Raw genomic sequence first — 24,511 nt, 5'->3', positions numbered from 1 at the left:
GACAATTCACTCTCGGTGGTTGGAGATCTCGGCACACACGAAATTACTGATCAGACACGCGCTTTGGACAGAAAAACTTTTTTTTTTTTTTTTTTATGTAGATGTAATTTTTCAAAATGTTCTCTTACAAGTGTATTTGATGATTACACACACGTCTTCGGAAAAATTCGAATAAAAATTATTTACACGTTCGGCTCTGCGCAACAATTTCACGAACTTTAACTAGATAGAGAGAAAACACAAAAATTATTGTGAGATAAATGTCAAAATACGGTGCTACATATTCAACATACGAGAATTATATACAAATCTGAAAGACGTGTCAACACACTTAGAGTTTGTATATGTAAAACGTGATGAGACAAATGAGATGACAGAGAAATGTGAGAGAGTTACACGTGAATGATATATATGTATATATATATATATATGTATATATACGTTTATTTGATAAAATCCGAATATCTGGCCATGCAAAATGTGAATAAAAAACGAACTAAAGGCGGATGATAAACACGATAATGGAAACGATAATATACCTGTGCAAGAAGCGGCGTCTCTGTGCTGTCAGCGGTTTGGTAGAGCCGGCAATTTGCGCTTGCTCTGAAGAATACGTGCCCAAAAACGAAAAAAGATAAATAAGATAACGTAAATTGTCATTTATAATGAGAATGAATACGTCGAAACTATACGTACGTAAAAACCGAAAAATCAATACTCTGAGATATCCCCCCTCCTTCAAATATATATGCTTTTGTAAAACAAAATACAAAAACTGACACACATCGAAAAACATGCATCGAGGCGTTTCGCAAACAGGTACAAATTAATATATATATATGTATATGTATATGCGCATAATAATAATGAAATGTATGTACACGTGAGATATAAAACATGTATCGCGCAATGATGATCAATGGCAGTGACAATGAATGACCATTCGCAAATCATTTTGGCTCTAACGATACGTCTTGTGATCTTCTGAAGATTAATTATAATATTACAATAACGGCTCTCGATGAAACAGTTATAAGACAAAAATCTCGAGAATCTTCCGTGTTCCGGGTTAAAGGTGAATGTTCAAATGCAACATAAAATGCAGTGTATCCCGGACGTATCTAACGGATTTTTTTATATTTTTATATTATTATTTACAAACAGTTATTGCTGATAATGATCACCAATAAAAATTGATCGAAATACACCGCGTTTTATGTTGCATTTGAACGTCCGCCTTTAACCCGGACCACAGGCTCTCTAAGTTTTTTGTCTTATAATTCTGAGGAATATTTTTTTTCGGAATTAAATACTTTTATTATATCGGTTTATAATATATTTACAGCAGTAATTTATGTAACTTCTTATAAACAACAATTATCTTTGAACTGTGATTGAATGCGCACAGAGAAAACTTTTTCCAAATTACAAAATGTCCTCCGAACATTATTCGTGCCAAAATGTTAGCGAATGAGAGTTAGTGACAAATGTAAAAGTTTTTTTTTTTTTTTTTTTTTTTTTTTTTTTTTTTTTTTTTATGTTCAATCGTAACCGATAACATTTGTACTTGTCTAAGCAGAGCGAATAAATTATCGCCAAGAGTGGCGCGTTAGATCCGATTTCATTGAAGCGCGTCGCGCGAAAAGCGAACGGGAAACAAATAATTAGAAATCGATTTACTTTGTCTACACCATGCTGTTCATAACACTTCAATATGCATAAAACAAGAAGCGAGAAACTTCTGTGGTATAATGCACACGCGTGTAATATCCGCTTAGCGCCTGTTTGATCGATTTTTCTGGCCCCGAAATCGAAAGAGAAGCAGAACTCAATAACCAGAAAAATCAATGTAATTAACTCCGAACGGTAAATAATTAAATAAAATCTACTTTTGTTTTTTTTTTATTTAAAACAAAGTGTCCAATTCTCAGGATCTCTGTGCGCGCAAAATAAATTTTGCAGCAGAAATATGGCAGATCTTTTTTTCTACAGTTCGGAGTTAATGTTTTTCACGACGAAACGGTGAGATCGAGAAATCGCAATTAGTCGCACAACGACGACCTACCTGTCGAGGCTTGACCGGCGGTGGAGGACGAATGGAGGGCCCGAGGACTGCGGCTGCCGTAGTTTGGGGTGGATGATGAAGTGAGGGTGGCTGCTGCCAGGGCAGCCCTGTGCGTCCCAATGTTCCCTGGAGTTGAACCTGTTGCTGCACCTGCTGCTGCGACTGCTGCAGATGATGCTGACTGTTGCTGCGCTCGACTACTTGCGTAACTCGAGGAAGTGTTGAACCGACTGAAGAAGTCTTCCGAACTGTCTGTGAAATTAGCTACTGATTACTCGGCTCTTCTTCAGAGAAGAAACGACATTTCTTTTCTTTCTAACGAACGTTTGTTACGACGCGCAATGACGTGTGTGTCGAAGCGACATACATATATGTACGTATCTGATGTGTGTGTGTTACGTTGACGCAAAACACAACGCAACGCAACCTTTAAAAACAAGCACATTACCTGACTTAACTGGCCATATCTCCAGCAGATACTTAAGCACGGCGATTGGTTGCTGGAAATCCAGGGGAGGTCCGTTTTCTTCCGAGTGCAACATTAAAACCGGGCCGAAGCAAACGGCGAGACTCGCCGGTGACATTTTATTGCATTGCGACACCACCATTGCCAGATGATCCAACAGGTAGATCAACGTACACTGTTGCGCCGAGCGATAAGACGAATTAGAGAATTGAAAAAAAAAATTCGGAAATGCCAAAGGTCTTGGAAAAGAAATGTTAAACGCGTTTAAGAAAAAAACAAAAAACAAAGCGAAGATACGCACCCTATTAACTTTAGGCAGACAATCTAGTATACTGAACATAAGCTTGGCGTTGCCCTGCGGATCGTCCGGCAAACAGACGGCCAGTGCGTCGACCATCATTTGGTAGAGGCACTTCGTGAAGAGTGGTTCCGGAAGTTCTCGCAAGTAATCCTTCAGAACGCCTGTATGTAAAAGGGAAGCGCGCTCATTGATTGGTCTCACTTTGAAAATTCTTTTTTTTTTTTTTAAAAAAAAAAAAAACACTTCTATCTATATATTATTTCACAACGTAGTAGTACCGGTGATGACATTGATATCCGGCACGTTGTCAGGCGACAGATTCACGGACCGCGCGTTCCTCTCGAAAGCTTCCCTAAGTATCCTCTTCTTGGTCGCCGAACCGCAGAGTCTGTACAAACCTGTTGCACGGAATAACGTGAGTTTTTTTTTGTTTTATTTATATCGCGCGTATACTTCCTTTGATTTTGTTTGATATTTATACTCGATATACCGATGATGTCGAGTCCTCTTCTCTCCACTTCTTCCACACAACGCCACACGATTATCGGAACGTTCGGCATCCCCATCGCCAGCGCCGTGGAAACTCCACCCGGCACCCCACCGGTTTTCGTCTCTCGACTAACCTGTTTTGTGAAAATTAATTACATTTTTTATAATTACATCACATAAAATATCAATCGAGAAGACGGTTGTTATTACACTTACCACTGTATCCAAATCAACTCCGAAAAGAGGCGCCACCCTCGTAGCCAATGATATGACCGGCAGACCCCTTCGACGGAAGGTTTGTTGGGCGTCGGTGTACCGCAGTTTCAAGTAGATTGTACCACGTGGCTCAACTTTGACGGCCAGTTGATGCTCCGGCGACTCCTTGAGCAAACTCGCCAAGTGCACCGATCCCTTGTAACAGAGTTTATGCCTGTACTGTGGGTCCCAAGAGTAAACGAGCAGATCCAGCTGCCGATTGCCCACGAGATCCAGCTCGAAGGTTTCGTCCCAGTCGAACATCAGATCGCCGGTTCGCACCACCGTGCGCGCTTTGTGCACCCGGTCGCACTCCAGCACGCAGTACAAGTCCCTCAATCCGCAACTAGCTACATTTTTTTTTTTTCCACAAATTATTTTACATTTACTTGAACAGAACAGAAACGAAAGACGAACGCTCTCAAATTGTGTCTCGCTTGATCGTACCTAAGTTCGGCTGACCCGAGGGAGTGGAAGGTGTAGTGGCAGCCGAGGAGGTCGTGGTCGATCGTAGACCACGTCCAGCTAGAAGATGTACCGACAGTAATCCGCTGACACCGCTTGTCAAATCGCCACCAGTCTCACCGAGCGAACTCAAAAGCGAACTCGTCGAACTCGGAGTGCCGACGGTCGGCGGTTTCTCTATTTTATACTTGAGGAACTCTGCGAAGAAAAATGAGAAAAAAACGAAAATTCCACTCGCGTCTCACGAACGGAGAATCAAAACGGAAATAGAACACACATAGACGATAGGTGCATCTACCTGCAGGATTTATATCTAGCAGTATTTGACCCTGAGTTCTGGTAGGCGTTGGGGTAGGTATGCTCCTCGTGGATTCCAAGTCCAAAAGATTCCTGATCCTTCTGACCGACGTGCCGCGTTGGCTTGCGGAACTCGTCAACGACGGTTTTTGCGTAAGCGATGATCGCGCGCCCGACGCAACCGAGGCTGGTCGCGGATTCGTTGCTCCGCGATGGCACGTCGAACTTATCGCCGTCGACGCTCTCAGATTCGCGAGATTCACCTGCTGAGCCGACGCCGATCTCGTCGACAATCGATCGAGCGTGCTCGAGAGCGGTCTGTACGTACCGTAACTACCGTAGTCACCCTGCACGTCAAAATCATCGAGAAAAAATATTCATTTATTCTTGCGCAAATGAAGTCACATTTTATCTCAAATTTAGAAGATTATTAGACATTTTTGTTTATTGTTTTTTTTAATTTTGACGAAGAGAGGTCTAGCTCGAGCAATATATTTCAGATGATACTCTCAGAATTAAAATCTATAAAAAATTTACCTATAAAAATTTTAACATTAATTCACAACAAATTATCTAACAAGTATATAAATTTTACATATCGTACAAAATTGTTAAAAGACATTCAGCGTTTGGCTCTTACTGGCCTTATTGTTTCACAATCTATCTGGTTTTCTGCGACAATTGTGCATATAAGAGATACCAAACAAGATTTAAGCCGTTGTAATTAAGCTGTTGTCGTGTATAATATCATTTAAACAAATATATTATAAGCGGCTAACTCTGTCAAGAGATTTGTTTATAGAATCACGATATAATCACGCGATTACCTGATTGACGGCTGCGTGAATGTTTTCGGCACTGTATGTGTAACGGGGTGGTCTACTTGTGGTCGCCCTGATCTGTTCGTATAGAGCGCTGGTGCTCGGCGTGCGGCTCAGCCAGGCACGGTATTCGTCCGACGTGAATACGCTCGGCGAGGACGGTATCCTGCCTGTTGCGGTTTTAACAACAACGATAATTGCTGCACGTTCTCTCGGTTATTGTCTCTCGACTATTTCGATGCGCTTACCTCTGTCACGTCTGATGGAAGGCAATTCCGGCGCTGATAATGCCCCATCGCTGTCTTCTTGATCGATCAGACCCGACGCGACCGTGCTGAGACCCGGCCTGAGACCAGGCTGCTGTGGCAACGTCCGACCGCTTCGTGGCAGCGAGTTTGACCTTAAGCCTGCGAGGAAAAATTGTTTTTGCAAAAACAAGTTTTTGTTTCATCAAATGTGAATTATTAGTTTTTGTCATTCGTATTCTCATTTTTATAATTTTATAAAGTATCGCGGATCGAAGAGAGACTATATTTTATAAATAACACAGAATATATTTAGCGCTCGATATTTGGGTTTTTGGGGGTTTTCAAATGGTATGTAAAAAAAAAAACGGACAAACTTTGAAATATCTCGCACAAAAAACTTTCTTCCAGAAACAGCGTCTCTCAATTGAATTTCTCTCACTCGCGCTGGTCGAAAATACAATACTGACTAGCTTTATACATAGAAGAGAAGATCGAGCAAATAGCTGGGAGACTGAGTAATAGCTGATAAGACTAAAATTAGAACGGAACGCTTAATACTGGCTTATTTGTGGAGATTAATTCGCACCGCGGTGGGTTAATGGGATATTATCGATCGCAATTAAGGTCGAAGTGAGACTCTTCGAAACAGCAAAGCGAGAGTAATAATTGGATAGGATAGGAGGAGAAATTCGATCGAGACGATCGGCGGCGTCTCTTACCTGAGGAACTCTGACCGATTTGTGACCTCGAGAGAGTAGCTAAGTGCGATACGGCGCTACTTTGAGGTGGATTGTTCATGTTGTGCCTATAATAGTAATACGCCGACTTCGGCGAGCTCGAGCACGTGGCCTCGGTGTCGGACGCGTAGTCCAACGATGGCCGGTGTCGCCTCGTCAGGGTGCCGAATTGTCCCTGTCTCTGTGTGGCGGACGTCACGTCGCTCTGTCCGTACCTCGTGTTGTAACGCAATGCCGATGTGCCTGTGTGACAACGATAGAAAAATTGTTTCTCGGCTCCAACGTTCACAGCGAATGAAATCGCTTCACGCGCGATTTGTACTATTTCTATATAGTTTTTTAAATTTATATATTTAAGTAAAATTTATCTAAAAACATTTGTCGATAACTGAATAAGAGTTCGAATTCTCGTTTTAGAATTCAATTCGAAAGCTACGAATAATGCGAAAAAGAAAGAGAGGGAGATAGAGAGATAGAGAGAGAGAGAGAGAGAGAGAGAGGGAGAGAGAGAAAGAAAGAAGCGGAAGATTTCACTGACGGAAATTGCGCCGTCCGCGAGTCTCGGTAAAGCAACACGGTGGATGCTCCACAGACGGTTTAAACTCATTACCGACCTGATTTCAAGCTGGATCTAAGAAGGGTATGTCGCGCCGGTGTCGTGATACTCGTGTAATCGACTCGGGGTAAGTGCTGGTCGGAACCACTCCTCGGCATGATCCTTCCGCTTCCGGTGTGCTGGCCGTAACCGTAATGGGTCGACTGCGCGGTTTGTCCTGACAACCGGCCGCCGACCGATTGCATCCCGCCGCCTGTCGACATACGCCGGCTGCCGTTCGACGAGGGCATCATGGGCCCCGTGTAGAAGGGGTGTACCTACAGTCGCACACGATTACGCGAACACTCGTTTGAATAGAACCTCGCAAATCTTTTTTTTTTTTTTTTTTTTCTCGAAGTTGCTCAATCACTGTATGTATGTTTTGCAAATTGCATTTCCCGTTTTCTCTTTCTTGAGATAAAAATCAAAAATATTGCGAGTACATCGCGCGGGATTGTCTTCGAATATAATTTTACAATATATTTCAGTGGGTTTTTTTTTTTTTTTTTAATAATCGTATGTGACTTGAAAATTTTTTTTTATGTAAAAAAGTAAAACGGCAATTGTCTGTCTGGCAATTTACTTGAATGAAATATTGAATTTTTACGATCGATCGAGAAAGAAAGAGAGAGACAGAGAGAGAGAGATAGAGAGAGATAGAAAGAGAGAGAGAGAGAGAGAGAAAGAGATCAGTAAAATGTGTAAGTAATTTTTCTACGACGGCGACATCGATAATCGATCGACCATTCATGACAGTGATTAATGTTATCCGAAATATATATATATATATATATATTAGAACACACCAAAACAACAAGGAACAAATAAAGAGCAAGCTTAAACAGCCAGGAAAGAAAACATAAAGTTCAGTACGCTCACAAACAGCGGCACGTGTGCGCGACTTCTACTTTTTAAGATATTGCACATAAATAATCTGTTAATTCGCGTTTGCGCCGGAAGTGGTTTAAACGAATGCACTAGTGCACCTTAGAGAACGGCTAAAAATTTCATTCGTTCGCCCATTAAACGCCCCGCGATCGCGTTTTATTTAATTCTTAAACACAAGCTGCGAAGAGGAGACAAAGAAACAAAAAAAAAAAAAAAAAAAGCTGAGAATAATTCATTTTGTCTCAAGTCAAGTTGTTTGTTTTTTTCTTTTCATTAAACTCTTCTTCGGGGCGCACCTAAAGTTTAATCGCTCCTGAAAAACTTTATATTTTCCACGATTATCAAAGGAACAATTTTGATTAAAATGAATAATTTAATGTATATAAGTTGTTATTCCCGCGATCGCGCTTTGATTATTAAAGAAGAAACAACGACGAGAGAGAAGAAAAGATGCTTGCAAATCTTTTTTTTTTTTTTTTTGTTCTCGCTTATATATATTTAATCGCGTTTTTTTTTTTTTTTTTCAAATAAACCTTTATCAAGAGCCGACGCCTCTCGAGAACATCGCGAAACGAAAAGACAAAAAAAAAACTCCTCCGTTGGACTTTCCGAGTGCGAATTTTCGACGACACGATAGACGAAAATTATAGACAAAAAATGTCAAATCACGCGAGCGCGCTAGATGCATTCGTGCATTCGTTGCGTCAAATACTCGAGTAAAGGGGGGGGCGGGGGGGGGAGGACATTTTTTACTCGTCCACATTTGGCGAGGCATAAATTACAAGAAAATTGCGGTCATACACAAGCCTACGTATCAAGATAGAGAGTTTGTATTTGTCTTTACCTTTGTAAAATCCTGGTTAATTTCAACGTAGCATTCATTCATAGAACCGGTTAGTCAAGTGAAGTACGTGTGTGGTCGGAATAACGCGAGCGCGGATCGGCGTGAACCGCGTCGACGCGCTCCGCGTCTTTCGGAAATATTGTCTGTGATGCGTGTACATATATATATGTATATGTACGCATACATTTCTATTTTCTCGCATTGATTCTTCCGAGATATGTTTGCTTTCGATATCGCGTCGATAGAAATTTAATATGTGAAACGTTCAAAATTTTTACACCTTTATCATCTTTACACGAATCTTTACACAATTTTTTAATTACATTTTTACATTTCGTTTTTTTCCGTTAAAGCTTTTCTTTCCAATATACCGGGAAAATCGAATTAATTTCGGTTTTTGTTTTTTTTTTTTTTTTTTTTTATTTTAATTGGCGATGTCCGAATGACCCGGAGATCGCGACGATAAAGTGTCCCGAGACATTGCCACGAGTTCACCACTTTCTTTCAGTTGCAAAGTAGCGTTCATTGGAGACAGTGAGAAGAGCAAACAAGTATCGAATTGGTGCAGACAGGTGTGAAATGGTGCTCGATCCACATCGTCTAGAACATCTATGCGTGAACTACACATCGAATCGAGATCGCGGAATCGGACGGATATATATATATTTTTGAAAACAGAAGATTGACGGGAGCAAGTTTTTTCAATTTTTGTCACGACGAATAAAACAACGACGACAAAAACCCAGATGCGCGGTTGTCGTTAATTATAAAAATCATTAGCTGAAAAATTACTCGCCGGAAATATATTTGTGAACAAATCGAATTAATTTAAGTCACACACCGAGAGATACGCAAAACTATCGCATTACATAAGTCGATTCACTGAAAATTTCGAGTAATCGAGATAAGTCGTGAAAAAATTCAAAAAGAATTTTATCTCTCTCATTGCCCTGGGTTATGTACCGTTTGACTTTTTTTGCTCCTGCTTTGACGGACCTTCCGTCATTCCGACAGATCTCGACTCGCGTCCAGCTTCCGTATCGGCGCTTGGGACGCTCAATGCACAAAACTTACTTTCTCGGCCAAACTCTCCAACGTCTTCGGATAACCGCGCTCGTACGGCTGGAAGTGTTGCGTCGACGACGGTTTCGGCTGATGCGTGATAACCGGCGGCGGCGGCGGCTGATAGGACCAGTGACCCTCCGGACGTGAATTATAGTACAGGTCGCCGTTGCTCGAGCCGAGATCTTGGCTCGATCCCAAACCCGTGAGACCGAGTCTCGATCGCGACGGCAACATCTCGCGCCCGTCGCCCCGTCTACGGCTACTGCCATCTCTGCGCGTAAAAAAAAAATTTTTTTTAAATAAAAAACAAAAAAATAAAACGGACTTTGTGTACATATTATACTCGAGACTGCTAATTAAAACGAACGCCTCATCTTAATTTACAACAGAAAGGATTTGAGTCGTCGAAATAACCAGCGTGCAAGTTGTCTCCCCCTCCACCGGTCCGTTCCGCGGAATATTGACTCTCTTCTTGCGAACAATCTCTTTCTATTTATTTTTCTTAACAAGCTCCCAAATGAAAAGGAAATACGAATGAAATTTCTTGCAAAGTAGCCAATTTGCGTCATTAATTTTTTTTTTTTTTTTTATTTCTAAGCGTTACGTAAAGCACGGGATCGTTATCATGGAAATAGAAATTCGATATGAATGAACGCAAGACGTGGGAGGTTTTTTTTTTTTTTACCTGACGTGGTTACTCGTCGCGTGGTCGCTCTCATCCTCGTTCAGATCCCTCTTAATCACCACCACGGGCGGGGCCTTGTGCTCGGTCTGACGGCTGTGACTGACCGGTTGATGCGAGCCGTGCCTCGTAGCCAGGACGAGTCGCCTGGGTATCGACATGATGATCACTACGTCATCAAGACTCATGTGCGTCACGTCGACCAGATTCACCGCCAAGATCTCGTCGCCCACCTGCACGTGCGAATACATGACTGTTAAAGAGCAAGGTGGGAACGGATACACACGACGAGATATATATATATATATGTATATAAGTATGACAAAACGGGAGAGGATAAATTGATCCCCTCTACGAGATGCGAAGCGGTTGAGAGAACGATCGATGCGCGACTCGCGAGAAATGTCAAGGTGCAAAAGGATAAATTTAATTCGGCGTGTCCTCGGCGGAGCGCCATCGAAACGCCGTCTCGAAATAGGTTTTCGTCCCGTAAATGGCTGCTCCGGGTTCTCGTTCCCGAGCACCGGCGACAATTAAGTTCTTGCCGCGAGAGGACGGAGGTAAAAGGAAGAGAGAGAGAGAGGACGATTCGCGCGCGTACACACACACACACACACACACACACATATACACGCGCGAAAGTCTCCGGGATATTCGTTCCGGCTCGATGAACGAATTCGTCGGCTCTCTCGGGCTGCCGATTCTCACCTTCAAGCAGCCGCTGTTGTAGACGGCGGTCTCCAGAGCTATCCTAGAGATAAAGACTCCGTCGTTCCTGTCGACGCCGTTGCCCTCGCGTATGTACAGACCCAGGGTCTGTCCCGGTCGTTTGATTATCTCGACGAAGTGGATAGGGTGCTTGGGATCCTGCAACGAAAGATATCGCGAACTTTCTTAATTCGTGCCGCCGTGAGTTATTTCACTGCGTTTGCGCAAAGCTCCGGGAAATTACACTGCGCAAAATTGCTTCATTGTCGTGAAAATAATTTTCTCCGGACTCAGGTGCGGCAAATGATCCTTTTCTTTGCTCTCAAGCTCTCACACCGGTTTAAAGCGGTTTAAATTTCACGGCGAATATTACGATATATCTCGGCGATTTGGTTAACAGCCATCCGGATTATCAGCTTATTTTGCAATCAACATTTTTTTTTTACCGGTTTTTATCTACGAACGCAAAGATTAAAAGTAATCGATAGAATATATTTGTGTAACGGATTTTTTTTAACATTTATTTTCCAAATTTTCGGATCGGAGAGAAAATACTTTACATATTTTTTTTTTTTTTTTGTTAATTTATATATTTAAAGAATTTAAAAAAATTTTCTCCTTCGTGTATCTTTCGTATTTTTCGCCGCAACGTGCAACAACGCGCGAAATATCACTTATAATAAACTAACACGTCGGTTGGTTGAATAATTTGAGATAGAAAGAGATAGATGATGACAAGAAAACAAGAAAAAGAAAAAATTTAAATACGTTGACTACCAGAACGAAAAGAAACTTCGTTCGAGCCACCGAGCTAATTTATAACTAGATATATAACGTTCCAAACGCAAATGAATCACAATCTGTCGGAAGCAGACGGCTTATCGATAACGTACCTGCATGGCAATAAATTTTTTCGCCGCCTCGGAAGCCTGTCTACCCATTTGCCGAGGCTCGATGACACGCACGACCATCTCGCCTCTCCGCTCGACAGCTTCGAGGGCCGCCGCTGTCGAAGCGTCATGATCGTTTTCGACAGTCTCGATCTGCTTGAAGATCTCTGTACTGATCCCGCTCACCTGCAATGGCAGATCCTTCCATTTCATGGAATGCGTAGAAACGTCTCTTTATTCGTATTCGAAATCGGTGAAGTTGTCTCAACGCACAAAATATTCTACGCTCATTGTTATCATTTACATATTGTCGTTATTTTAATTGCATATCGATGAGCATTCAGAAAACAAAAATTATAAATTTAAATTATTATAGCTTTCTCAAATGATTGACAAGTTTGCTGGCGATTCGAAATAGCAGCAGTGAATAGCGGTTGAAATGGACCAATATGTTTTCTGCCAGTCGTCGAGACAGCTTCACAATAGAATCCCATCGTCGGAATCCCATTTCGCGCCGGTATGTTGTCCGTTAATACAAGTTTTGCCGACACACAACGAGGCACTAAAGTCGTCCATTGTGTCGGCAATGAGTTAATGAAGTGTCGCCGCTACCTTCCTGAAGTCTCCTTGAATGACCATGGGGGGTGGTTCCTTGGGGCGCAACTGGTTGGCAGGTGCCTGCCTCCCAGGACTTGCGCTTATGTCTGTCACTTCCCCCCGGCCCTCCTGTAAAATAACGACCAATTATTTCCTCGAGTTAATCTCTCGAAAACGATTGTTAAATTTGATCAACACAATGAGCGAACGAAATAAATAATATATATAATACGCGATCGGAATGATGAAAGATTTTGTGTGTGTAACACGTTGTAAAACAAGCCGTTATAATACATCCGCCGCGCCGCAATGCAATACGGAGAAAATTCGAGCGGCCAAATAGCTTCTCTTCATCGAAAATGAATTAGCCCGAGTCCAGATCAATGATGACCACACAGTAACCAAACTACATATGCCACCGGGTCTGACTACACACATGTCGCATCGCTCCGCTCGGGCTATTGGCAAATTACGTAACTTGAATTTACCACATCTTACGTCACCTAATGGCCTGACAAAGATTATTCCAGTGACGATAATTTACGAATCATTTATGAACTATAACGAATAACGAACGATTGAACAATTTGCGAGTTTCCATTTGTTGATTTCTTTGTTTCTAATTGTCGAGCTCTTTGATTGGAGAAATTATTATTATCATCACGAGAGCGAAAATAAAAATAAATTCCAATTCTTTTTTAAATGAGTTATCTACGTTGCATTTTGAAGAGATATTATGTCAGGATTTGTGATGAGAGAACCCACACGGAAAGGTGAAAGCTCTTCTCACATACACGTGACCTAGAACCACCGCGATATTAACATAAATGATGAAATCTTGAAACTTCTATTAATTTAACGACTTTAATTAAATTAAACTAAATTAATTACCTAAATTAGCAAATTATTTGGGAGATTATTGATTATTTAGAAGATTACCGACGAAATATATACATATATATATATATATATATATATATATCTGTACTCCCCCCATTAATTAACATAATTGTATAAAATTATATTAATACTATAAATTCACGGAAAATGTGTAGTTCTCGCGAGAAATTCGCTCAAACAACCAACCGTGTCTTTATTCGCGATAAATAACGAAAATATGTGGATCTAAAACTCAATCAAGGTTCTTATCAAGAGCACATATTTAGACGTTCCAACAAAGCACACGGAATCTCGAAAACTCGTCAATCTGTCACCTCGGTGGTCACATAAGCCTTCACCCCGTAAATCCCCGCACTCATTGACTGTGATTTCGGTCGGATTTATATCTCGTTTCGGACTATCGATAAAAACAAATCCTTTATCGAATCGCACCGCGTTTAAGCTCAAACTCAACCCCACCTGTCACATTTCGTGGATACGGTTGCGCAAGCAAACACGTCGTAAATCTTCGCGCGTATTGGTTAGCCACAATTGGTTACAAACTATATTCGCTCTCTAATGAAGGATCAAAATCCTCGGAGAGAGACGCAACGGAGCAAGCCTTTAAACGACACATACGTCTCGCGAACGAGAGAGACCTCACCACCTGTCGGCACCACTTGACGGGTCACTTGGACGGTCATCGATGCCGGGATAAAAAAAAAAAAGAGAATTCAATCACACACAAAGAACTAAAAACCGTGTGAGAAGAAAAAAACGCACCCCGCGGAGGCATGTGATCGGGACGAGCCACGCGGCCGTGCCGCACATCCGGTCGCAAAGCGACAGCAGGGACATCCACGCTGCCGCGGCCGATTTGCAGCCCCTTTCGCTCGCCGGTTGCGGCGGCGACAGCTCCTGGAGCTCCTCGCCGCCCTTCTTGTCCGCAGCCCACCACCCCCGTGTATCGTTCGTCTTCTCTTTCTGTCCTTCGGTCTCACCGTGCCGGGTGAATGCCGTCGCGCGTGTCGCGCTACCCCGTCGCGGTCCCATGCGTGGTTGCGATAGATATCCTCCTCGGGCGGCACTCGAAGCGAAGACGTCGATCTGTCTCTCTGTGACCTCTATCCCAGCGTTTCCGCTCGCCGCCGGTACGTTTCCCGGCCCTCACGTGATCGGTGAACGATGCGAAAGGGCGCGCGTAGGATGATCAGAGAAGGTGCCCGATGATGGAGGTGAGTGCGACACAAAGTGAGTGAGAGAGAGAGAGAGGGAGAGAGAGAAAGAAAGAAAAAACGAATGATCAAATGTGTAACGGAGAATGAAGAAAAACGAGGGTGTGAGAGAGCGCGCGGATTACCTTGTGGAAGAAGAAACACCCCGAGCCACCCCTGTCGCACATCCTCGCCTACCCCATGGTGGCTAATATGGCGGGAAGCGGCGCTCAGGAGCGCGTACGCGAGTGTCAGTGAGCCTAGGGGGTGAAAGGCATCGTGCGCGTGCGCCATCGCCGGGAGGTTACCGTGTCGCCCGCACGCGGCGAAATAGTATGAGTGAGTATCGACCCGGCGTGACGTCACCTCACACCCCGTGTCTCCCTCAACGTTGCTCCCCCCTATCCCCTTTGCGCCTCTCTGCGCTCGGTCTCACCGCGCTCGCTCTCTCTCCTCACTTAACCCCCTCGCTTCTTCCGCCCTCTTACGTTCCTCTCCCTCCTCTCCCCTTTCCTCCTTCCCTCCCGCCCTCGTCGCCCTACGCGCTCGAGCACTTCTACTTCCTCGCAACGTACCCACCAACGTGGTGCTCCTTCTTCGCGTCCCCCTGTGCCATCCCCCTCTCTCTCTCTCTGTCTCTCGCTCTCTTTCTTTTTCTTTTTTTCTGCGTAAGCCCACTCGATTTCTCTTTGTCGCACTCGCTACTTCTTACCCACGTCATCTTTTTCCCTCATTACTCCCGGTCCTTTCTGTCTGTGCGTTGTCCTTCTGTGAGCTTCCTGCTCTCGCTTCGCTTTCCTCCTCCTCCTTCTCCTCCTCCTCCTCCTCATCGTCCGGTTCCCCTTCCCACCGGATCCAAGACGCTCCTTGACTCCCGTACTCGCGCCCCCAGGTATTTCCCCAGGTATTTCCGAGTGTTTCGGCAGTCTCGTTCGCGCGCCTTTTTGCTCGGACCCCGCAGAGTCGTCTCTCCTTCTGGTCTCCGTTTTCCTCTAGAGCTTCTCTCTTCCCCGGTTCACATTCGACCGTTCTCTTGAGGGTTTCGTTCTCTTCCTTTCTAAATTACCTTTCTCTCTTCTCTCTCTCTCTCTCTCTCTCTCTCTCTCTCTCTCTCTCTCTTTCTCGGTATTTGTCTTCGTGTTCTCCGCATTTTTCTCGACTGCGCGAACCGCCGGTATTCCGTTTCATCTTAAACGGCGCTTTTTATGCTTGTCTCGCCCTGTACATGTCTTCCAATTTTTTTCGCGATGTGCTGTCGCTCTCTCTCTCTCTCTCTTTCTCTCTCTTTTCTCGAGAACTCGCCTTCTATCTTCTCACGAAAACCGCGACTCCCCTGAATTGGATTTTCTCCCCGTTTTCGCTTACTTCTTATTGTAGTCGCTGGCACTCTACTTACGGGGGTGTCAGCGGTCGCGCGAATCCCTTCGTCTCCGATCTCTCCGCCGCGCCCCACAATCCGGACAAGCCCGGCAACCCTTGTTCGCGCTTTTTTTCCGTTCCGCGCGAAGGGCGGATTTTTGCGACTCGCCGTACAAGAATGGATTCCTTACAGGAGCCGCTGGCTGCTCATCGTCCTTCTTCATGCATCACGCAAAGTGTCGCGCACCTTCTCGTCTCGTCATTTCTTTTCCCACACACACCGTGTGCGACGATGTCTCATCTTATTTCCGCGCGTATCCGTCTTTCCTCGCCTCTCTCCCTTATTATTTTATCGCCGCCGTCTTTCCCGCGGTTATCAGTTTTGCGCATCGCGTATTTTGCACATCATATTCCCCCTTCGCCTCGTTTCCCCACTGACACTCTTTCATCCGGCGTGTGCATTCCGCCTCTCTCTCTCTCTCTCTCTTTGTCTTTNTTTTTTTTTTTTTTTTGCATCTCGCACACACGACTTTTCTCTCTCGGTCGCCGCGCTCGATATACACACCTAGAGAGTATTTACTTTTTCTCCTAGAGGTTCTTCACCCTTCCGTCACATCTGTTCTCGAGTTGGTCTGTGCGCTGTTACTCCTCCACCTTCCTCCTTCGTCTCCCCACCGTCGTCGCGCCAACTTCTTGCTCCACATATGACGACGCGAGGTATACGCAACTCCATTACAGACGGCAGCTGCAACTCGAAGTCAGCGACTACGGGGGTCCCCCGGAGCGATAAATAAGCCTCGGGCGGAGGACAAACGTGAGAAACGCCGGTAATGCACTTTCCGAAGTAGTCTATATCATCATCCTCTCGTTGACGTAATGCGGAGTCGTTTTCTAGCCGGAGGCGCGAGCGAAGCTCTCTCACGGGCGGAACCCCCCCTCCCCCCTCCCCCCCTCGTGTGCGCCGCGAAGCGACGTTGAATGAGAAAAGACGTCGAGCGTGTTCGTTCGGCGCGCGCGATCGTCGTCGTAAAAATGTTCGACGTCACTCGTTCTTATCGAGCCGGGAAAAATTTATATATTATCTATCTTCGCAAAAATGACGAAGGGGGGTAGCGGCGTGGGACGAAAAACCGACTGATCGTCTTCGAATGTGATGTCGGAGCTAGAAAAGCGGAAACCGCGCGGCAAAGTGTCAAATGTAACATACGATGAAATATTTTACAGAGAAAAGAAATGTTTTTAATCGACAAATTCCATTTCGTATATTTAATCATTTTCATTGCAGTTTTTTTATCTCTCCGCGTTCGCACACAAAAGAACGAAAAACCGCGCGTGTGTAATGGGCGTGCGAGGGCGCCCATTTGCGCACGGCGAAATAATATTCCGCATTGTCGATGAAACATCAAAGGTTACGCGAGCTGAAAATCGATCTCGCTGAAATTTCACGGATAATGTAGCGCGCGAAAGAGAGAACGCGGTGGTTAGAAAGAAAGAAAAAAAAAAAAAAAAAAATTCGTCGGAAGATAAAAGTTCCCCTACGAAATAAACCGATTTCCGTCCGCCGATCTAATCGGCCGACGATTCGCCGGGAAATCTATTAATGGTCATTACGATAATCTGGCTCGCTGTGCGATCTCCGAGAGCATCGCATCCGTTTCGAAAATCACGACCTCTCGCGCCGAGTCGATTCAACATTTCGCTCTCTCTCTCTCTCTCTCTCTCTCATCGTCTCTTCCTCCTGCTTCGCCATCCTCGCTCGCTCTCACCCCCGTCGGTCGCTATTTCGACGACGTGTCCAGTGACCTACGTGGATGCCCATCACGACGGTCACTGAAGGTGGGGGGAGAGAGCGAACGTACGACCGGATTCTTCCCCACTCTCGAGCGCGAGGAGTACGAGCGTACCGGCTCATAATGTGAGTGATGGTGACGGCGGTGGTGGTAGTAGTAGTAGTACTAGTAGCAGAGCAGTAGTAACGCGTTGTAACGCGAGGACAACGATGAATGTTGTAAACGGAGTACACACACACACACACATATATATCGCGTATTAAGTTCCGCGCGCGCGCGCACACTTTCCGCTTTCCGCAACATAATCCTATCACGGTTTTTCCGACTTCTTGAGCTTTTTCTCATTCAGGAGAAAAAGAAAGAGAGAGAGAGAGAGAGAAAGAGTGCATTTATTTACCCCATAAAAACTAAAACTAAAGCAGTTTTAAAAATACTGGCTGAACCAGATCCGTGATACGGGGAGAAAATTAATTTTCTAACTTTTCCGCTCCGCGAATTTAAATTCTACGAAGTTTTTCGCTTCGTGACACTTCTCATTGATGTTCGGCGAGAAGTTTCGTTATTATGTCCGCGCACTCGCGAACTGTACGTTACGATACTTGAAATTTAGAGTTCGGGTAAAATATGATCACTTTTTTTTTTTTTTTAAGAAATCTAAATTAAATTTTCTCGCGCACACCACGATTGTTAGCTCCGTGCTCCGCGTTGATCGATCTTCTCGCGGCAACGAAACTGGGAATCGCATCTTTTTGTGTGTTTCGCAATTCGCGCTCCCCGTCCCGCGTTAAATGAGAGAGAAACGCCGACGAAACAAATGGCCGAATGGTCCGTCATTCATCGGTTTTCTCTCCCTTCGTTATGCATCGTTTCTTAATATCCCGGCAAATGTAATTGGAAACACCGATGTGTAAACGCGGCTTGCCGAGTATTCCCACAAATTCCCACGTCATCCCCGTTCTCTCTTCCAAATCGACTCGTGGGAGGGGAGGGGGGAGGGGGAACCGGCAAGTCGGCGGGATAATCTGTTTCTCGCAAGAGGGTCGCTGGATTTAATGTTTAACCGGCCTACGGGAGTTGCGACACACCCGAACTCTCGTATCGGTCGAGTTTAGTCTCTCCGTTGCCAAACGGGCCGGTGTGTGGATATTGCGCAACTTTTGACAACGACGACTAGTAAATCCCGCTCTTGTGTCTCCGACTTGGACTTCCGCGCGCGTACACCACTCGAAAATAGAAAGTTACTACGAACGAGTGAGTTTTGTTTCGCCACGATGTGTCCAGTGTCCCTATAGATGTCCCTACGATACAGAGAGGAGGAAGAGAGAGAGAGAGAGAGAGAGAGATTCTTATTTTTGAAACATAAATCGAAACGTCTCGGGAACATTTAGAGAAGACGCGTTACTTAACATTTTTCTTTTTCAAACGCGCGAAGAGTAACAGTTTTCTTTTTAATTGTACACGTGCGATTGTTGGAACGTATATTAGATGCGAGACAAGAAAAAACGAACAAATCGAGAGCTTAAGAAATGAAATTCGCTCGAGATCTTATTATTGAATTCACACGCTTCATTAATCTTCGCGTTCTTTATATAAATTACTTTCGCGTAACGTTCGTTTCGCGCGCGAGTTGAAAAATATTATATTTCCGCGGTCAAGCAGAAAATAAAGTTTCGCTTAAGGGTTTGAAAGAATGAGAAAAGAGGACGCAATCTGGCTCACGTACACACACACACACACACACATACAGACAATCCAGAAATATATCCCAATGGGTATTGAATCCGTAGCGCCCGACTTACCCGCGTTTCTGTTTCAATTTGGCACGAATATTTCGAATCGTGAGTTTTCATTAGGTGACCCAGATTTTCTCAGAAATAGAGATTTGGCGCAAATAGAAAAAATCGCGCGATGAGAAAAAAAAGAGAGAGAGAGAAACTGTGGCGGTACAAAATTTCGCGCTCTCTTGACACATCAAAATTTGCATTAAATTTCATTCTGCGCCACATTCTGCTCGCTACAATTTAATAATACTACGCCCCAGTTTCTTTTCCCCCCGTAAGAAAGAAGTTCAAGTGAAGTCCTTAATGAAAAAAAAAATCGATAAAACTAATTATATTTCCAAGAATATGTGGAATAAGAAATGTTTCTTGAAAGAAATATTTCTAAGAATTTCTTTCTCTTTTTGCTCATTTTTTATATTTACATAAATATATAACAAAATAATTTTACTGTATAAAATTTCACTGTGTAAACATTTATACACGCATATACAAAATATTGTATATAATTCCAATAAGAGGACTATATATAAATTAAGCAATTTGTGCGATAAGCGACAACTCGTTATCGAGATTTGTTGTCGATATTAACTGCTTCGCTGGGAAGCGATGGGGGTATAAGCAGCGCGCATAAATCCCGCATCGAAATTTCGCGGAAGAAATCTCGCGGTTGCCCGCGACGGCGGCGGCGGCGGTGGCGGTGGCGGCGGCGGCGGTGAAGGTCGGGGCGAAAGGTCGTCGATACGCTACTGGTCGTAATAGCAGCACGCGAGTGTCGGTAGTAAAACGTAGTAGTAAGTAGTAACGACGTGTACGCAGGCGTACGCACGTTCGGTATCAGCGGTCGTCGCAGTTGCAGCGACGACGGTTTGGGAGGGGACGATTTGCGAGAGGGATGAAAGAGAGTTGAAAAGCGCGACAGACGAATTCTGGGGCGCGAGCGAGCGAGAGAGAGAGAGAGAAAAACGAGCGGAAAACGAAAAAGAGAGAAGAAGACCAGCGAGAGAGAGAGAGAGAGAGAGAGAGGGTGAAACGCGAGAGAGAGAGAGAGGACGAGGGAATGAGAATGGTAGAAACCCCGGATACTGGCAATGCGATATCTGTTCAATGCGCCTGCGTTTTCGTGGGTCCTGAAGAGAGCAGGTTGGAAGTGAACTCGCGAATGCGCTCGCGCGTCCCCCTGCCGGCTTGACCGCACATACCATCCTGCGGCTTACACACACATACACACGCGCGCACGCGTCTCTCTATTTCTCCAGATCGATGTGCGCTGGTGTGTGAGAGTTTTATTACGTGTCTCTCTCTCTTTCTCTACGACGACGGACACGTATATATATACGTTAGGTAGAAAGAAAAAGTATATATATACATATATATATATGTATATATATATATATGTCTTTCGCGCGGAGATCCCCCGCGATCGCAGACGTGCGTCGTCTCGCGAAATCGCGTCTCCCGTCTTTCTTCGACAGTTCCCCGGGTACACACTTGCCTAGACGCGGTGGCGGCAACGCGATCAATAATTTTATGAGTTTCGCGGCGTTGTACACCCGCCGGCGATGTGTGTTGCCTATTGTAGATCATAATCAACGTCAAACAGTCGATCTCAAAAATGTGAAACAGGTGAGATTCTCTTTTTCAAGTAAAATAACTCTCTCGAATTATATGAAAAAACGCGCTGTGTATTTTTAAAAGTTAAATTACCGTAAAACGCCAATCGTCACACCGAGTAATTGACATATTTTGCAATCTGTATCGATTATCACAGAGCGAAGAGAAATATTCAAAAAACTGTACCGTCTTCGACGAAAAAAAAAAAAAAAAAAGAGAATAAAACTTGTAGGAAAACTGCGATAAAATTACGTTTCCGATTCCTGTGTAAGAAAAGGGAATGATATTTGTTGCGCGATTACTCAACTATACTGTCTCCTCTCCCGACGTATACAAAGCACCGAGGGGTTCCAATTATCGTCGTTGTTACGATTGTCCCTTGGTTGCAATTGGCCCGCGCAAACGCGTTCTATTGACTTATTCCGACCGTCTGATGGTCGGGAGGACTCACGACAAGCAAGACTTCAATCACGATTAAGTTAACCGAAACTATACTCTCCCGGCTCTCGCAATCGGGTGCCACCACTTTGGTGATGGCGGCGGCGGCGGCGGCGGCGGCGGTGGTGGTGTAGTGTAGCTTCCGTGTAACATCGAGGGTACGTGACTTAAATGTGTCAGGTGGCCGAACGTTTCAGCGATGCGGTGCGCGGCAGGAGTGCCCTCGCGTGATTCGAGGGGTAGAAGCAAAAAGCGAGGCGCAGCGCCATAAATCGCAACCGCGTGGCCGACGAGGTGCAGCGCGCAGCTTGCGAGACAGTAACAAATGTAAATTGCAGTATATGCGCGGCCGATTTCAAAGAGATCCCAAGAGAAAGAGAAAGAGAGAGGGGGAGAGAGAGAGAGAGAGAGAGCCGCGGACAAACGTGTCGCGAGAGAAGTGGGTCGTCGATAAAATCGACCGGCGAAAAATGCACTGTATGTATGTACTGATTCGCGCGCAATAAAAGGGACTATATTGGAAATGTCCTCCCTCCACGCGAGTATGTACATGCCTTTTGCATACTCTCCTTCTCCGTCTCTCTCTCTCTCTCTCTCTCTCTCTCTCCCCGTGAAAGGTTCCGCCATGGCGACGTCATATCCGGTTATTAAACGCATAAAAATACGGTCACTCCGTGCTGCGATAAAAAAAAAAAAAAAAAAAATACAAAAATCAAAATTGAAGAGAGATAAATCATCGTCGTAATTTCATTACGATTGAGAGCGATTCGAATATATTGCAATTTACTTACGCTGAATCTCCGCCGATGATAACTAGCCATCCGTGAAAAAAAAAAAAAAAAAAGCGAGCGCATTCGATGTATTACACGCGTGTGCGGCACGATAATGTTTTTCAGAAAAAAAAAAAATAAATAAAATAACGCGAAGTTACGTATTACACCTTCTTCGCGAGTTGAATAAACGCGCCGCGCCGTTATAAATCCGCGAGAATATATACGAAACGAACGGAAATCGACGTGACGGTTATCGGGGGTCTAGTCGCGTTAAAACTGACGAGCGCGAGCGATCGACCGGGATGGGGGGGACGGGGGGGAAGGGAGTTTTATACATCGCGTCTTTGCCGTGAGCGCGTTATTGCGTCGCGATGGCTTTATCGCGACCGGAAGGGAATTTAAATGGAAATAGAAACGCGCGCGCGTGCATTGTTTTATGCGGACTCCAATAAAGCAAACGCGACGCGCCCGGCCGCCGCGCGATACGCGACGCACATTATTAGAGGGATGCAATAAAAGCGCGCTAATGCACCTCCCCCCGTGATACACCGATATCATAAATCAATGATAAAGAGGTGGATATCTCGTTTTTTTTTTCTTTTTTTTTTTTTTGAAAAAAAATATATATAAGATGAAAATCATAAATTATCGCGTGTAACAAAGAAATAACGTTGAACAATGTCAGTTTCTCGAGACAGTTACGCGTCGTGTTCCCGTGTAATATTGGTTTTTCGTTGCACAGGTTTCGCGTACACATATATATATATATATATTTTTTTTTTTCTTTTTCGAGGAAAAACCTTCCAAGACCGGTTCTCTGTCAAACTAATTTCCGCCGTGTGACTATATTTGCCCCGATGTCCCATATGTGCACAGGCATCATGATATCCGCATGTGAGTAGTGCGTGGTGGCACGAGAGAATATTGCGCTCCGACGCAACCGCACGACATCATATATGTCGTAATATTCGACTCGCACACAGGGGAGATACGTCTCGTTTCCGTGTGCGCGCAAGTATATTCCCGAGTACCGCATGTCACACAGAGCGTCGCAACGCTCACACAATCTGCGAACCTGTAAATATATCCTATAGTGTTTCTTCCTCTCGCGTAGTTCTATTTATCTCCGCACCGTATGTGTGTGTGTCTTTTGTCAAATTGCATCGCGGAACATATAATCCTCTAAATATTGAATTATTATCTCGCAAACTGAGGAGAGAGATTCGAGAGTTAATTAGCGAACATTAAAGTGGCACTGGGGTCGCGCGGTTCCGTTTTCTTTCAGCGAAAGTAATTAAGAAATTAGTTTGCTTGGTTTTTTTTTAGTGGTATTTACTTCGCGCACTTCCAAACCAAGACTTTTTGCGCAAATTTTATTTACTTGAGAGACAATCCGATGAATCAGCGAAACTCTCTTGTATCTCCTCTATCAAATAACTGTCAGAAATCAGGCAACTATACTCTCGTACGTTTATCCTGTCTGTGCATCGCGCGCGCTATACAGTGTCCGAGAAAATCGTATAATATTTCGGGAAGTGATTGGGGATCCAAAAAAGAAGGAAAAAACAGTTATTTAAACATAGGTCCGGAAATAAGTAGTTTCCGAGTTATAGTTACTTTTGTGTTTAAAAATCGTGAGTGTTTTCGTTATCACATAATTTATTTTATATTGTGTTTTAACATAATTAACTTCATTTTGCGAAAAATCGCTCGCAATACTTCGGAAAGTGATTGGGGGATCGAAAAAGAACTATTTTGATAAAAGTATATAAGAACCCGCACTCGTGCCGAAGATGGTCATTTTGAACATCATATCTAATTCGATTTAAATACCTGTTTATGTTCAAAACGATCACCTTCAGCACGAGTGTGCGGGTTCTTATTCTTTTATCAAAATTTAGTTCCTTTTGGATCCCCAATCACTTGCCGAAATATATTGCGGGTGATTTTCCAGGACACTCTGTATATGTATACGCGCCTCACCGCACTTCCTCGCACATACGTACGTCCGCCTGGAGCTTTTCGCCAGGTCGATGCACGCCCGGGATATAGTGCTGCTTATTAATGGCACAACACTACACATCCTCCATCCTTAATACCGTAATATCGCGTTTGTTGCGCAGCACGCGCGCGTAAATTGTTACCGTATTCGGCGGCAGAAAAAAACCTTGTAAAGAGTTCATCAACTTTTGTCGCCGAACGCAAAATACGATTGACCCAGTTCGTAAAAAAAAAAAAAAAAAAAAAAAAAAA

General features: G+C 44.2%; 1 protein-coding gene across 8 annotated transcripts in view; it reads right to left on the bottom strand.

Annotated features, from left to right (window-relative positions):
• Window positions 1–24,511, bottom strand: part of LOC109855484 (rho GTPase-activating protein 100F) — a 64,073-nt gene that overhangs the window by 5,732 nt on the left and 33,830 nt on the right. For 3 of the 8 annotated variants that reach the window (XM_020429783.1, XM_020429781.1, XM_020429784.1), the window contains exons 4-21: window positions 12,429–12,542; window positions 11,820–12,002; window positions 10,927–11,085; window positions 10,222–10,451; window positions 9,546–9,807; window positions 8,472–8,483; window positions 6,759–7,017; window positions 6,127–6,387; window positions 5,408–5,566; window positions 5,166–5,329; window positions 4,340–4,685; window positions 4,024–4,239; window positions 3,538–3,926; window positions 3,323–3,455; window positions 3,111–3,230; window positions 2,833–2,993; window positions 2,514–2,706; window positions 2,066–2,313 (exon numbers count right to left, since the gene is read on the bottom strand). In XM_020429783.1, the coding sequence (XP_020285372.1) occupies window positions 2,066–2,313; window positions 2,514–2,706; window positions 2,833–2,993; window positions 3,111–3,230; window positions 3,323–3,455; window positions 3,538–3,926; window positions 4,024–4,239; window positions 4,340–4,685; window positions 5,166–5,329; window positions 5,408–5,566; window positions 6,127–6,387; window positions 6,759–7,017; window positions 8,472–8,483; window positions 9,546–9,807; window positions 10,222–10,451; window positions 10,927–11,085; window positions 11,820–12,002; window positions 12,429–12,542 (3,609 nt within the window). Of the gene's footprint in view, window positions 1–539; window positions 604–2,065; window positions 2,318–2,513; window positions 2,707–2,832; window positions 2,994–3,110; window positions 3,231–3,322; window positions 3,456–3,537; window positions 3,927–4,023; window positions 4,240–4,339; window positions 4,686–5,165; window positions 5,330–5,407; window positions 5,567–6,126; window positions 6,388–6,758; window positions 7,018–8,471; window positions 8,484–9,545; window positions 9,808–10,221; window positions 10,452–10,926; window positions 11,086–11,819; window positions 12,003–12,428; window positions 12,543–14,652; window positions 14,701–24,511 lie in introns of those variants that run through there. The other 5 variants (XM_020429787.1, XM_020429788.1, XM_020429786.1 and 2 more) reach the window with 5 other exon arrangements.

This window comes from Pseudomyrmex gracilis, unplaced genomic scaffold (assembly GCF_002006095.1).
Source record: "Pseudomyrmex gracilis isolate BER0280 unplaced genomic scaffold, ASM200609v1 scaffold_90, whole genome shotgun sequence".
Lineage (NCBI taxonomy): Eukaryota > Metazoa > Arthropoda > Insecta > Hymenoptera > Formicidae > Pseudomyrmex > Pseudomyrmex gracilis.
The sequence above is the reverse complement of the archived record's forward strand: the minus strand, read 5'-3'. Positions and strand labels throughout refer to the sequence as shown.